Source organism: Phaenicophaeus curvirostris, chromosome 11 (genome assembly GCF_032191515.1).
Source record: "Phaenicophaeus curvirostris isolate KB17595 chromosome 11, BPBGC_Pcur_1.0, whole genome shotgun sequence".
Classification (NCBI taxonomy): domain Eukaryota; kingdom Metazoa; phylum Chordata; class Aves; order Cuculiformes; family Cuculidae; genus Phaenicophaeus; species Phaenicophaeus curvirostris.
This window is the reverse complement of record NC_091402.1, coordinates 6,478,401-6,494,502: the sequence shown is the minus strand read 5'-3', so window position 1 is coordinate 6,494,502 and position 16,102 is coordinate 6,478,401. Positions and strand designations below refer to the sequence as shown.

The following is a 16,102-nucleotide window of genomic DNA, read 5'->3' as shown; positions in this document are numbered from 1 at the left end:
GCCATTCAGGAGGTGCAGAGCTTGTCCACCCAGACAGCCTGCGCATAGCATGGGTGGACAGATTAACAGACAGCCCCGGCACCTGCCGATTTGGAGAGGAAGGAAAGGCACAGCAATGCAGGTGTGGCACCCCAAGCTGATTATCTGCCTCTTCCCCTGCCTCTACAGAAGGACTCAGCACATCTTTCTCATTTTTCTTTCTTTCCTTTTCCGTTTTCTTCCAAAATAAGAGGCTGTATGTGACAGGAGAGGAAGGCTCAGGAGTTTCACAGTATCATCATGTCTCTGCTCCAGAGCTCACTTACCAAGGAGTTTTATTGAAGGTTCAAGGGCTCTGAGCATCCCCTTAGGTGGAGGGCAACAATCACTTTTGCAAACCAAGGACAGGCAGAGTCAGACCCTCCATCTGCACTGGACACTGAATTAAGTTAAATCTGTGCAAGGACTCCACAGTTCAGCCCCCGCTGACTCTGTGTGCCCCTACCTCCAACTTTGCCTGCAGCCCAGGCACACTGACGGACCCCTTCCAAGTTCTTCAGGGCTGGCACCGTTCCACCACACACCTGGCGAGGAGCTAAATCCCTCCTTTGGGCCTCCTCGGGCTCTCCAGCAACTCCACATCCCACGTACGGACACACATGTGCTGTTCTGGCAGACAGCAGCTTCATCTCTTCACTTACACCAGGCTGCCCACGCTGGCTCTAGGTGAAGGAGCAGGGACGTGGTGAACAGGCTCTTGCCTGTCCCCAGTCCTCAGCGATCCTGCAGCTCTCCCAGAGGTCTGCATCCCGCAGTGGTGCCCATGCAGGCAGAGCTCAGGCAGGGACTCGGGGACCTCAGCGCTGCTCCGACCAGCTGGGCTGAGCCCCCAGCCCACCACACACAAATGCATTCTAGTTACAGGGGTGCTACTGATTGAAATGACTTGTGCTCAGCTCACTGAGAGAAAAAGAGCCCAAAGGCTAAATCAGAAAGACCACCCTCTAGGCCAATTTGCCATCTGTCACCCTATGTAGAGGGAAATATTCCCTGAAAAATATGCCCACGTACTTGTACAGGAACTCTTAATCAAGACTGACATGAATAAAACACCACCTGCCATCACCAGCAGCGACAGGCAGCTGCTATCCAATATCAACACAAATACCTTTCCCCTGTAGATCACCTATTGATCTGGAAAGGATTAACAGAGGTGAGGAAAGTATTCATTAAGTCTTCCAAGGACTTGGCTAAGAAAAAGAGTCTCTGGCATTCAGGAGGAGACAGATGTTTAAGAAATCAATTTTTTAGGAGTTTAAGGAATTTCCCTAGGAACTGTTTGAGCTGTTTGAACTAATTTCAAACCCTGATGCACCTGCTAGAAAGGGGCAGCGACTCCTCCATTCCACTGGCACAAAGCTCACATTTTCAGCCCTGTCAGCTTGCAAAGCCCCATGCTGTGAACCCATCCCTGCAGCCAAACCTCTGGTTTGCATATCACCCCAAGGTCATCTTGCAGAAGAGGATGCCACGCTCCTGTGGTGGAGATGGAGGCTGTTCCAAGGTCCAAGAGCCAAGTGATGGCTGGGGGTACCGGGCTGGGGAGAAGCTACCCCCAGACCTGTTACCACCAAGTAGCTGGATATGAAGAAGCACCATACTTCGCAACGCTAGGATGGGCAGAAGGTGACAGATGGGGAACCATGAACACTGGAGACATCTATATGAAAAACATGAGGAGTAGGGTAAGCTCTCCTGTCCCCCCCCATTTGTCTCAGGTGTATCCCATAGAGGTGACATGCTCAGCCACAAGCTACTCTGCCAAGGAAAAGTCTTGCAGCAACAGACTTAACCACATTATTCACTTAGTGCCTTACACTCTCTTGGCTGCTGGCAACCTGCCACTGGGAGCAGGGGTGAGACTTCCCCCTGCCTGCAGTCAAACCAACCATTCCTGGCCACTTTCCCTGCTTCAAAGCTACGAAGATGAGCAAAACTGGCTTCTAGACGAACCACAGTCCAGCTTTCAGGGCAGTCAGGCAGCCCTGCTGTGATGATTTACATGGCACAGAAGCTCCAGGCCTTTGGTTTTGCAGGGTTGGAAGACATGAACTGTGCTCCTCAGTTCATGCTATCCAGCCCCTTCCCCTCCAGGGTCACCCAAATGTGCTCTTTGACCACTGTCCTGCTCACATGTAAGACTCTGTACTGAGTCCGACACCAAGGCTCAGCAAATCTAGAAATGCTTAACGCTGTCCTCAGGCAAGCAGGATTATGCTTAGAAAGTGTGTGCACTGTTCAGCACCCATGCCCTCCACACCTGAAGAGCTAAATGGCTGTGAAAGAGGCAATTGTTACGATGCACCTTGTTCTCCCACACTGTGGTACATAATACATTTTATGTACCATGTTTTCTAGCACTGTGCCGAGCACATAGGTTCAAATTATGTAGCTGGTATAAATATATATGGTCCTTATGAAACAGCAATCACACAAAACCCCAAACACCACTGAATTGAGTGCCTATTAACCACATTTTCAGGAACGGAGTGTGTGGGCTGTCCCGTCCTGCACACAGCTGGCTGCCCATGGGATGCTGTGTCCTGGCACCTGGTCCTGCCCAGCCTGGGCACAGACCCCAGCAGAGCCCCCCGAGGAGGGGCATGCCATGAAATGTTCCCTGCAGCTGCTTTTCAGGCAGGTGAGAAGGGCAGGAAAACTATTGTTTTGAAAAAATGTGAACAATTAAACTGGTCCAAAAGCAGCTTAAAATGACTAAGCAGTTATTGCCAATCTGAAATTTGTCTCTGAAGAGTTTAGCTTGGACTGCCAGACACAACATCCTTACCTTCTCCTGTGGGTTTAATAAACCCAGTTATGATTTTCTAACATCTTATTAAAGTACACTTCATATATGTAATTAGCATTGCCTGCTATCATGGGAGTAGGTAGATTATTCCAGGTTTTAATATGTTGATTTTCTGATTTTCTTTTCTCAAGCATGTTCGCAGAGAAGCTCCAGCTTGTGCTACAGCTGGAGTTTTGAAAGACTTCTGAAACACCACAGCGAATGACTCCCACAGATGTGATTCCAGTATGAAAGAACTGAAGTGCCAATAAATTAATCAATATAATGCTGCAAATTCAAGTATTTATTCCACAGTCCGAAAGTACTACAGCTACTCATCTTGTTTTCCCTGGGCATATGATTACAATCACTGTCTTGCACTACCTGGAAAGCACACCAGGAGCTAAGACGGGGAGAGATTAATAATTGCACCTTGCTATTATCTACAGGTAACAAAGAGGTCTCCAAGTTAACAGAGAGCACTGAGAAATGAGTCTGCTGAGCCGTACAAAGCAGAGGCAGAGAGCAGCAAGTCAGAGCAACAGTCTATTGACCTGTATTAATGATGTTACACTCCAAAAAGCAAGCTGTTTCCTTAATTACATTAAAGATCTTCTTGATTTCATTAATACGTTCTGTTGAAGAGCATGTTGCTGCCAACCTGCCATACTTAAAACTGATCTTTCTCAGGTAATATGCAGTCAGACATTCATACTTCACAGGATCAATATTAAATAGCTCTTACTGATTTTTTTTAAATATCAAATATTGCTGCATTATTTTTGAGGCACCTTTCATTTAAAATGCCAAAAAGAACATGATAAATCAGAATTCCTTTTCTCTTTAATCTTTTCTCTCCGTGTTTCTGCTGTAAAATGAAGTGCAAACCAAGTTTTCAAAGCAGGCACCCCCCTCTGCAAAGCAAAATACAAACCAAACATATTTCAACAAACCTGAAAACCATGGAACAGTTGGGCTCAGCATGACAGTACAAAGAAACCAAACCTAAAAACAATTTAATGGGCTTCATGATTCCAGTAAAATCCCACTTCTCCCCCAAACTGTACAGTTACACAAATAAATAGAGATGTATATAACTTACCGGAGCAAATATCACCATACACATTTACAAAAGGATTTATAATCCAACTTGTGTCTCCGGAAATAAAGCAAGGTTTGTCTCATACTAAAAATAAAGGCTCCCAAAAGCTTCTCACAGTAGAGAGAGAGAGAGAGGGAGGGAGAGAGGGAGGGAGGGAGGGAGAGCGAGCGAGCACCAGCTCCTTGCCTCGCGTTTTATGAAGCAAATAAGGAGAGCAAGAAAATCAATGCTGAGAGAAAGTGAGATGATATACCAATCAGGCAGCAGCCTCAGCCTTATTTGCAGAGGGATGGCAAAATGCTCACATTATTAGACATTGACTACATGCAGCCTAAGCACAGACAGCAAACGCCCTCCCTGCGGTGAGAGGCTGCCGGCTGTGTTATGGTGCAGGTACCACCACAGCGGGCTGGGGGATGCAACCTCTTCCTCCCCACTCCTAATGCAGCATCACTTTAGTCCTCATGTGTGCTCTACGGGAAAGGAACAGTTCACAGTCCTGGGCTAAAGTTGCACTAAGCTTAAAAAGCCTCCAAAGCTCTGACACAGACTATCATCGGAGAAATCTTTCTTCAGTGCTGGGCTTGGGGGCTTTCTGGGCTCTGTATTTGAGATGCCTTTCACTGCATCTCAGAAAGCTGCCCCACGACATCCAGAAAGGGGAAAAGACCTCTCACATCTCCCATGCTTCAGCATGCACTGAGTTCTTCCTGTGCTCACACAGAACCAGACCTCCCAAGCTCCTTCCTGGAACTTGAGCTTTCACCCCTTCTTGTGTAACAGAGAAAAACTACGGGAAACCCATGGGTTCCCTTGTGCCAAAGGCGAAAAATTCTGTGCTATTCATCCAACCTTTGCTGTGGCCCTGTGTGTGTTGGAAGGAAGAGGAGGAGAAGGTAGCAGGGGTGAGCTCATTGCCTCCAACACACAGGCACTTGCGTGCCAACAGGACGCATCAGTAGCGACCACGCGCCGCTTCTTTGGGAAGATGCCACATTTCCTTCCCCCTGGCAGCTGTACAAAGACACAAACCCCACGCCCTGTCACTGTAAACCTCCTCACAACAGGGGTTTCAGCCCAGTCCCGTGTCTCTCCTTTGTGTTCAAGGATGCTAAGAGCACAAAATGGATCCACATATCCCTCTTGCAAGACACCTGTCTCAGCACTTAGCCTGGGAGCCTCCACCAGCCCCTCGCCCCAGCACCTCTGGGTGCAATTGAGACTGCAAATCACGTTCCATGCTATTTAATTATCAGCCCTGCGTTCATCACTCTTTTGCCCTCTTTCTACACACTGCATCAAATACATTCAAAAAGATGAGACTTAACGGATAAGACACAAGGTGAACTTTCTCTTTTATTTGGAGATGGAAGTTACATGCTGGGATACAGAAATACCTGCTGAATGACAGCAGCTCACTACGCAGCAAAACTGGAGTACAATTGCTTTTCCCTAGTGCCTTGGTGTACACCTTGTGTGAGAAGAGCAGGAATTCACAGGTAAAATCCTGAAGACAAAACCAAGGAGACTGAATTGAGCTGATGAATCAACTTACTATTTGGGGCTTGCACTTGTAGAACAATCCGGGCACAGAGGAGACTCCAACAGCCCTTTTTAAGAACAGAACCTCCGGGCCCCTTTCCCATGAGCGGGGGTGGCACTGCCACACTGACAGATGTCACTGCTGCCGATGTGGCCCTGCGTTTCCAGCAGATACAGCCTGATGCCAGCGGATGCTGTAATGAGCTGACATTGTGGTGCTGAGAGAGTTCTCTAGGCTGAAACACTGCTCTGCTGCTCAGCGCATCTTAACATACGTGAAAGCATCTGCCAGCTACCATGCACACTACCCAAGTCCCAGCCACAAAGACTAAAGAACTCAAGGCCCCTGCTCTGCAGAGCTGGGCAGCGTTTGCCCCCCGCTGTGCTGTGAGCAGCCCTTTGATGCCTTAACCAAGCAGGAACTGCACTCTGCAGCCACGCTCGCACCACGCAAGCCACAGTCGAGCCTCAGCATTTGCCTGCATAGCGTTGGCCAACACACCTTCCTCCCCAGGGACAAGGCTCACACCCCTCACTCCTTCCTTGCCCTCTTTGGAAAAGAGAGTGCAGCCCAGACAAGGCATGGAGGAGGCTTGCTAGCAATAACAGACCCAAGGAGGAACATGAATCAAAAGCCGGCAATGGGCAACGGTGACTGAGGACCACACAAAACTTGCCACCCACTGTGTCAGCACGAGGGGTGATGCTGGCTCTCCCATACCCCTGCGAGAGATTTCCAGCAGCCTGTGGGCACCTGGGCTGTTCCCACACATTGGCAGAGGATGGCAGGAGTGAGCTCCCCAGCTGAGACATCTCATTGCTCCTGGCCTTCTTCACTGCATTCAGCTCTCCAGCTGGCACTGAAACTTGCTGTATCTCATGGTGACCAGCTTCTTGCTACAAGGTGTGACAGTAAGTGAAATGCAAACACCTCTCATTTTCATTTGCCAGTGAGATAATTTTATTTTTCCCTTCCCACAGCCACACAGCTGCTGTTACTTAAACTCACTAAAGACTTCTGAAAACTTTGCAAAACATCCATTAAAACAGTTTTGTAGAGGCACCCCTGGGTGATACTGTGTCTCAGCCATCCAAAGCACACACCCACTTGGGCACCTGCTCAGGACACAGGGCTGCAGGACAGTTTTAGCCAGAGCTTGATAGGTTGCACCATTCCTTCAAGCCACGTCACAACACAGACTCCACAGCATAAGGAGATCAAAGCCTGCCTTTTTTTCCCCATCATGAATTCTGTGGATCAGGTCTAATATTGCTCAAAGTGGATGTGACTGTGCTTGCTGACAGGGCAAAACACTTGGGCTGTGGTGGACCCTGCAGCCCTGCAGGCTGGTGCTTTCTTCTACTTCATTAGACTCCTTTGCAAAAATCAGTCTGAAATACTGGATGGGGCACTCAACATCACCAAGCATAAAACCAGCCGCTGTCAACACCACTGCTGTTATGCCACGTCTCCATGCCGTATCACAGCTTTCCGCTTTTGATTTTTAAGCTGGGAGTTTCAAAGCAAACTAAAAACCTTCGAGGGATTTAAGCCCCAAAGTCCTTTAGATACTACTGAAAAGCTGTACATATCCACAAGTATCTGCCAGCTTTGCCACGCTGCCTGAGGGTCTGAAGAGAATTAATCCCCACCTGTATGAGGTCAGTAGCCAATGTAGCTATAAGGAATGCAGTGACATCAGTAACAGCAGGGGCTGCAGCCTGTGGAGAAACCTCTCCCAGAGTACGGAGTACTCATGGGAGGCATCTGCACAAGGACAGCATGAGAGGGGGCTGCTCTTCTGGCTCCCCACCACACCCTGCTTGTCTCTCCCCACTGCCCCCAGCCCACTGCAGGGTACCTAAAGCCCACATAGTGGGATCCCAAAAGCACTGGTCACACTTAGACCCCACTCTGCTGCACTGCTTTACTATCAACACATTTACTCATTCCTGGACCCCTGCTCATGCTCGCATGTATGCATCCAGTTTTATAGATGCTATAAAACCACACACTGGGTGGTGGAGACGGAACAGCTTTCTTGGCCCCACCACAGAGAACAATGGTCCTCAGCACTGCCCAAGGCTGCATCACATCCATGCTCACCCTGGCCAGGCTAAAGCAGGAAGCATCATCACTGGCCCTCTGGACCCTGCCCACTCCACATTTAATTATATCAGACCCTGCATCCCACCTGCGCTGCGGAGAAACTATCAATCCAAGCAGCAGTGGCTGTGTGAGACGGCTGGAGCCTGGCTTAGGGCTGCACCCCCAGCGGGAGAGAGGGACTCAGCCAACGTGGAGCTGCTGTGGCTGCAAATGACCTGCCAGCCCAGGAAATATTAAGATGGGCTGCCTGCTTGCCAACAGAGATTTTCACATTTCCCTCTCAATCTTTATTTAAATTTAGGCAGACAGAAAATTAACAAAGTTTGAGATGCATAACTGGAAACCATTTGTTTTTCTTGTGGAAATGGAACATTTCCTAATGAACCTCCCCTCCCCATGTGCCATTCGGCTCTGGATGCAAATATTGCTGCGAGTTTATCAATCTGTGACTTGTTTCACACAGTTTGCAATGCTAATGAGTAAACCAATTTTGACATATTATGTAAGCCAGTTTCTGAAACAGAGATTCTTGGCAGGCCAAATGTAAACACAGACACCCTCTTGCATCCAATTTAAATGAGCATGTTGCTGAAAGCACTAAGGGCTTGATTCTGTTGACTTATACCTGATTTACTCCAGTGCAAAAGAAAGAAAAGAACAACAACAAAAGCCCCACCCTTCAATTCAATTACTAGTGCAGCAGCAATTTGCAAAATGGACCTAAATTTGTAACACAGAAATTTGCTGGAATAAGCTAATGCAGGGTGGTGACTGGGGCACTGTATGAGAATCAGCACAGCATGCGAGTGGGAGCACACGTGCTATCCCAGACAGAGCTAATGGGGGAGACGACAGCTCTCCTCCTCCTCCCAAGCCAAATTTAGGTCCAGGTAGTGCCCCATGGGTTGGGCCAAGCCCGGAGTGTGCCTACTTTCAGCCTCCCTACTCTTCCACTATAGTTTTGCATGAGAAGGACATCGCCCTCCTGGGCAACAGGCATAGAACGACAGCAGCACTGGGTGTTTCAAGCCCCAAGCTGCCCCCACCGCTGAAGCTACACTGGGGAACTCAAGGCATGAGGGAATATCTGCCTCAGCATGCACTAAACATCTGCAGCACTTCAGTGCACGGCCAGGTGCCAAGACCCTGTGAACCGCTTGCTACCTTGTCCACCTGGCCCCAAACTGCCAACTGGCCCCAGCACCGAGACAGTTGGACACCCTGAGCAATGGCTTATGTCCAGTTTTTACAGTCTATGCTCCAAGCACAAAAATGACGTGCTGAAAGCACATGGGTTGGATGGCAGGCAGGCTGCAGTGACCAGCACCGTGCCTTCCAGTGACACAGGGATGAGCTGAAGGTCACAAGCTCCGAGTTAGGGGATGGAGAAAGGAGGAGTGATGCATTTTACAGGCCCCTTAAAAGATCTGCCAGTTAGATGAACAAGTTTTATTAAAGTGAGAAAGGGCTGGAATCAAATTTCTCATTTGCACTTTTCCCAGTACCATCTGGAGCATTTGCATCTGCCAAAAGTACAGCATCCTTCTGTCAACAAGCGGAAGCAAAGAGGGTAGGGGCATACCTGGAGGTGGCCTCTGCCCTGCTAATGGCTCTGGGCAGCTCCAGAATGTTTTAAAATGAAAACACGAGTGTGAAGTTGAACTACAATGTTCTTGCCATGGAAGGGAAAAGAAATAAGAGACCTGCTCTGCTGCTGTGAGGTCAGGTGTGCTGCTGCTGCAGAGCAGATTTATTGTACATGTCAGACATCCCACTGGAGCTGCAAAACACCACCTCACTCCATCCCCTTCACAACATCAGGAACAGGATATCTTTTACCATACCCACCTCTTTGACATTATGAAGTTAAGGAGAGCAAAAGGAAGCATACTTTTAGCCTCCAAGCAAATATCCCATCCTGAGCTTTCAGTGATAAGCACAAACCTGAGCACTCTTCCCTTTGTGCTGCATAGCCCTTTCAAGCTGTGATCATAAGCAGCCGAAATGCCACGCTTTTGCTGGCTCATCAAGTTCTACCCTGCAAGTCTGGAAATATACCCTGGCTGAAGTAATTGAAGATTTTATGGCAGAAGAGAAAACTTAATTCTGTCTAGACAAAAAAAAAGGACAGTGCTTGAAAAAAGGACAGCTGACAAGCAAGCCTCACTTGGGATGGAAACGACAGGGAGATGAGATGCTCATGCAGCCCCAGCAGTACTGCAGGGCTGCAGAGGAGCAGCCACAATCGGGAAGAGAAGATGCCCCACAGACCTGAGGGACTGCACAGCTTCTTGCCTGAATTAGTACAAGCCCAGCTCTTTGCCAGCTGACAAACACCAGCTGCTCACATTGTTATCCCAGCACAGAGCCTGAGGTGGGAGCAAAGCCCAAAACGAGATCATCACATCAACTCCGACCCCATCCCACAAGGGAGGAGAGGGCAGCAAGCAACCAGCATGCAGACTGATGCAGCACCATACCTCCCTCCCGACACCTTATCTACATATGGCACATTACAGTAACAGGCAGGCCAAAAAAATGTTTCATTTCTAACATCTCGTTTTTACTGTCATTTTAAATTATTTGTAATAACTCCTGTGGCATAGATGCTTAGAAGTCCAGCTGTTATTCAGCATGAGTCAATTTGGAAAGCTCTCACTGTCCATCCAAGCATCCCTTGGATTCCTAATGCTCAGGAGAGTGTTACTGCCACCTCCTAATTCATAAAGGTTTCCACATTTTTTTCAACATTAAGTCCTGTTTCTCCACGTCTTAAACACCAGACACTAAAAACATAAAATAATAACTTGAAGGCCAAGTGAGCACAGACTGGATGACAAAACCAGCGCGGAATAAAAGAGTCAGATGAATTACTATTGCAATTTTATAGCTATTTAACAGGAAGAATGAAAAAATCTAATTACTGTCAACTGTAAGTTTTTGGCTACCCAGCCAGCAGAGCATCGTTATTAAACTACAGTATAATTGCCTCTTTTACTCTGCTTCCCACAGAAGTTGTGTTATTTCACTCATAGTTAAACTCATAATATTGCCTTCATAACTAATACTGTCAATCGAAATCCCTGGGGCCTGGTGCAAGGATAAAAATAGCACAGAGTCATTTCTTTCCTCGGTTTTCTTTGAAAGCACATTTATGCAAGTACCAGGCTGAGGCTCAGCAGTGCTACGGGCTGTTGCACCCACCACTGACACATGAACACTGCTCCTCTTACTCAGGCAAAGCCCAGGAGATGGACAGGTCCCTCAAGAGGCAACTCATCCCCCCTGCACCATGTGTCTGTCCCAGACAAGATAAACCCTGTCTCTGCCTCCCTCCTGACATAAGCAGCTCAGGTAAGATATTTGCTGCTGCATAGCTGAGCTTCACCTCCCAGCCCAGATGTGGCTGCTTGCCCTGGACTTGATGGCAGCATTGGAGTTTAGCTCATATTTGCAAAGTCTGTGGATGCACAAAAAGCACAGGTTTCTTCCTTTCCTGAACACCAACTGCTAGGATGGGACCTTACATACAAAACCACACCAAGACACCCAACCACATGTACAAGCACTGAGGACATCCACCAAGGTACTTGTTGGACTCAATCTTCAAGGACTTTTCCAGCTTAATTGGTTCTCTGAGGTGAGCACAATTTGTCCCTGCTCTTATTCAGGAGACTGCATAAAGTGCTGGGTTTTTACCCATCCAAGTTTTGCAAACTCTGTCTAAACCCTGACTTGTTCCCTGTGCATTGGACTGATGCTCTTTGCTAACTCCTGGCACGGCCCCTCTCTGGTGACAGCAGCGGGTTTGCTGCAGAAGACCCAGGCAGGGTCTCTTGCCAGGCAACGCTGCTCAGCGGGATGTTCCACTTGCCAAGGACACAGTATGTTTCGTATCAGAAACGGCGTGGCCAGCAGGTCCAGGGAGGTTATTCTCCCTCTGTACTCAGCACTGGTGAGACCGCTCCTCGAATCCTGTGTTCAGTTCTGGGCCCCTCACCACAAGAAGGATGTTGAGGCTCTGGAGCGAGTCCAGAGAAGAGCAACAAAGCTGGTGAAGAGGCTGGAGAACAGGCCTTATGAGGAACGGCTGAGAGAGCTGGGGGTGTTTAGCCTGGAGAAGAGGAGGCTGAGGGGAGACCTCATTGCTCTCTACAACTACCTGAAAGGAGGTTGTGGAGAGGAGGGTGCTGGGCTCTTCTCCCAAGTGACAGGGGACAGGAGGAGAGGGAATGGCCTCAAGTTCCGCCAGGGGAGGTTCAGGCTGAACATTAGGAAAAAAATTTTGACAGAAAGGGTCCTTGGGCACTGGAACAGGCTGCCCAGGGAGGTGGTTGATTCACCTTCCCTGTAGGTGTTTAAAGGACGGGTGGATGAGATGCTGAGGGACATGGTTTAGTGATGGATAGGAATGGTTGGACTCGATCCTGTGGGTCTTTCCAACTTTATGATTCTATGATTCTATGCAAGAAGGGGCCAAACCCACATTCAGCTCAAGTTTTAGAAGAGGTGATAGGGCAGGTAGCGGTGAGGGAAGATGGATTTGGCCTCACGCTCAGACGACCATCCTGTCTCTGTCTCTCTGGAGATAATAACCCTGTGCTGGGGTTGCTCTCTGGTGGGCACACAGAGAAACTGCTGAAAGCTGGTGAGGAACATCACGTTTCCCAAAGTGAGGGTTTGGGGTGCCCGTGGCAGAAGGGAGCCGGCATCAGGGCTCTGCATGCACCTGAACCAGCACTGGAGTCACTGCACTTGCCTCTACCCTGTTCAGCCGCTGCTGGAGCAGCTCCTCGCTTTGCTGCGTTGGATGCGCACAGGCAGACAGCACAAAACACGCTGGCACACTTGCTGTACCACCAGGTCCATGAGAGAATCACAGGAGACAGCATCAGCCAAGGTGTTTTTCTTTCTGGAAGAGCCACCACCCTGCCCACCACAGCCACACCAGGTGACACCGCACTAAGCTGTGATGCTGCAACCCTCACTCATGGTCTGCAGCATCCATCAACCCAGGAGTGAGAAAAGCAGAGAAGCACTTAAAAAAAAAAAACAAACCAAACCCTGTGCAACAAAAAATAGTTCACCCTTGCCCTGACCCCAGCACAAAGCTTTGCAGCCGCGTGGAAACCACTGCTTCCCATGCAAGCCCTTATCAGCACTTAAGAAGGATGCTAGGTTAAAAATTCCCTCTGTATGCACTATGAGACCATGAATGTGCTCAGTGCATTCCTCTGCAGGAACACAGCTCTTCACTGAGCTGCATTATTCCTTCCTCACTCCATCACTGTATTCGCTTTACAGTTAGAGACAAGAAGATAGAAAATAATTTATGCCATTACTTAGGCTGCTAAGCAGCACCACAGTGCTCTCAAGCAAGCCAGAAGAGCTCCCAACAAGCCCAGCTTGGAGAACCACCGTGTTCCCAGGGGCTGGGGCTCCCCAGAAGCCTCAACCCTGTGTACACCTGACTCCCAGGAGGTGATCCTGCAGTGCTCATTTTCCCACCCACAGTGTTTGTGCAAATGAACCTGATGGACCGCCTCACCCAGAAAGGTGCAGAGACCCAGAGAAATTGTGTTACAGGCCAAAGTTACCCCTGGCAATGGCTCTGTCACTGAGCTGGCCAGCAAGCAGAGCCCACAGCCTCCACGTCTCTGCTGGACACAGAAAGGGTGAAGGAGGGAAGTGATGAAGTAACAGGGATGAAGCAAACCCATCAGCGTGATTAAGAACTATCCCTGCGGGCAAATACAGGACGAAAGGAGAAGAGTAAAGGGCCAACAAGGAAAATTGAAGCTGCCAGACAGACACAAGGGCAGCAAAACCTCGAGTGGGAGCAAGTGTTGGTGATGACACAGCACACAGAGAAGCTCAGAACATCAGAATAGACAAGGCAGCATGGGCCATCCTGCCTCCACTGGAGGTGAGAGCATATAGCTCCTCTCCAGCTGCTCTCAGTCATGTCCTCAAGGAGAGCATGGCAAAGCAATCGCTCTTATAAACACAGTCCTTAATACATAGAGGTACATTCTTGGGGACCAATTCTTCAAACAGCGCTGGGGGCTCCTGATCATTCTCCACCTCCTGCACTCTACTGCTTGGGGTGTGTCTGTTTAGATTTGACAATTCTTCACCTCCAAAGAGGAGGAACAAGAACCTGAAGCTATGCTGTGCTCCTCCTGATGCAGCATAATGCATTTCAGCAACTTCCCATCACCCAGCAGTGGATCTTTCAGGAGGAATCTGGAAGAGGAGAGCATAGGCTGCATAAGCACTGGGTAAATGAAGGCCATTCCAACTTTAAAATTTGCATATTGGTCTGAGCATGCAAGAAAATGTGTGCAGGGTCTCACTATTCCACAAATTAAAGCGCTACAGATAAAAGGGTGAAAATGTATTTCAGCTGACCACAGAAAACTGAAAAAAACAAACTGCATTCCTGCTTCAATAACATATAATTAGCAGTGGGATTTTAAATGCAAAAGCAAAGCATTCATTTTGCCACCTACTCTTCATTTAACAGAGTTCAAGCAAAGACACCATCCACTTTCCTAGATGGAAACATTAAGGAATACAACAGCTTTTGTGTTCGCAGTTGATAGAGAAGACTTCCCTTTTGACAAATCTTGTGCTGTTGGTTGCATCCAACCCATAAAAGGGTTTCAGCCAGCTGTTAAGCCAAGGCTTGTTCCCAGGGGTGGGACATCCCGTTGCTCCAGCAATCAACTCCCCATTGCTCCAGTTCCCACAGATCTGCAATCCTTCCCCTGCCACATGACTACATCCATTACGGGAGGAAAACACGTGTGCTTCTGACAAGCGCATCCCATGCAACCAATGTGCCTGGGTGCAGAGGAGAGGAGCGTTCTGCACACGCCCACCTCATGATGTAGCACTGTGGCTCTGTGATGGACACACTTCTAGCAATACCCAAAGGAGTAGGTGGTCCCATGTAACAAGACCAGGGACCACTAAAGAACCTTGACGTGGAGAAAGAAGCTGGAAGAACATAAGGGGTTGACCATTTGGTGAAAGATTACACCACCCAAATTGATGTCCAGGCACACTGGGCAGTGCAAGACCAAGAAAGTGGCTGGGATCTATTTAATTCTCTCTGAGACACATTGACCATTGAAGGCCATGGGAGTATCTTGTGTGGCCCCAATGACCAGAAAAATGTCATGCCCCTAACAGCAGGTAATATAGCCAATGCAGAAACCAGGTAGCGTATCTTACCTGAATTATCAGCAGCAAGGGTCTTCCAAATACCAGCTTCAGGAAGGTCAGGTGCTGAGGTACTGTATTTCCCCTGTGAATGAAGGGGAATGGTGCTTTTGTTTTAAATTTCATGCTAGGCAGCCGCACGAGTGCTTTAGGTGGACCTTCCCTGTGGATCACAGGAGACCATCCGTGTCCAACCATCAGAGGATTTCTGTACAAATCAGGTCCTTGTCCTGGGGCTTTTGCACATTTATGTGTATATAAGATTCAAGTGTTTGTTATATCTTGTAGTAAGGAATCCCCAAGAGCACTTAGTGGGTTTGCATGGAAGACAACATTCTTGCACACCAGTCATTTCCAGTCAGGTATTCCACACAAGCCCAGGGGTCCAGAACATGCTTGCTTGGAATTTATGCAAATTTATTCTACAAATAATCTTGACAAATAATTCTAAGAGTGAATTTGAGCTGAGACTGTCTGAGATCGAAGGTGTTAGGTTATCAGACACAGTGGGCGGAATGTTAATGAGTTCACTCCTAAACTAGTGGGTAAAAGTGAGAAGTTTGATCTACAACTGAAAGAAAAAACTGAAACTGAAAAAAAACTTGGATTTAGAGCACAACGGCTATTCCCGAGTAGATTTTGCATGTGGGCATTCATTTTATCACAATATCTACATAACTACGCATGGAACAACAGTTTCAGAGTAGCCCTGTGTATGGACAAGCCTGTAGAATTAGGTTCTGGACTAAAAATTAACTGTCTGCAAATAATATCCAGTAACAGCCTCCTACAAAAATCACTGTTACCATCAATTTTACTGGCATTGCCTTTGTTTATCTGTGTAATGTGGTAGGGTGGGGAGAGAAGCATCAAACAGGTCTAAAAGCCAGCAAAACAAATTCAGAGTCGTTTTCAAGAGCACTACTTTTGCTCTTGAAAAATAAGAAAAAGCATGAGGAGATGGAAGAACAAGTGAAGGTTCTATCTCTGCCACTGTCTACTTTTTCCATATAGAAAGGCAGGTTGTATTTTTCGCACCAGACAAAGCCTCTCAAAGCCTCTTACTTCATCTGACACTCATTTTTCCCCTGAGCAGTTACATCAAACCACTTACAGTTCTTTGCATTCTACTGTAGCTTTGTTTTACAGTAATACTCCTTGTTTTAAAAAAAGTACATTCCCTCTTTCTTAAAGCAATTAGAAATGTCATTCACGTTCCATTCTGGATGTGAATTGAGCTATTCCCAACAGCCACTCAAAAAATACATAATCACCATAATTACTGGTGGCATCT

At 47.9% G+C, this 16,102-nt stretch overlaps 1 protein-coding gene across 2 annotated transcripts in view; it reads right to left on the bottom strand.

Annotated features, from left to right (window-relative positions):
• SYNPR (synaptoporin) overlaps positions 1-16,102 on the bottom strand; it is a 112,967-nt gene that overhangs the window by 40,958 nt on the left and 55,907 nt on the right. The window contains exon 1 of one of the 2 annotated variants that reach the window (XM_069866000.1): positions 3,930-4,081. The exons of the other annotated variant lie outside the window; for it this stretch is intronic. Coding sequence (XP_069722101.1) covers positions 3,930-3,953 — 24 coding nt within the window. The 5' untranslated portion in view covers positions 3,954-4,081. Of the gene's footprint in view, positions 1-3,929; positions 4,082-16,102 lie in introns of those variants that run through there. 2 annotated transcript variants of the gene reach the window in all.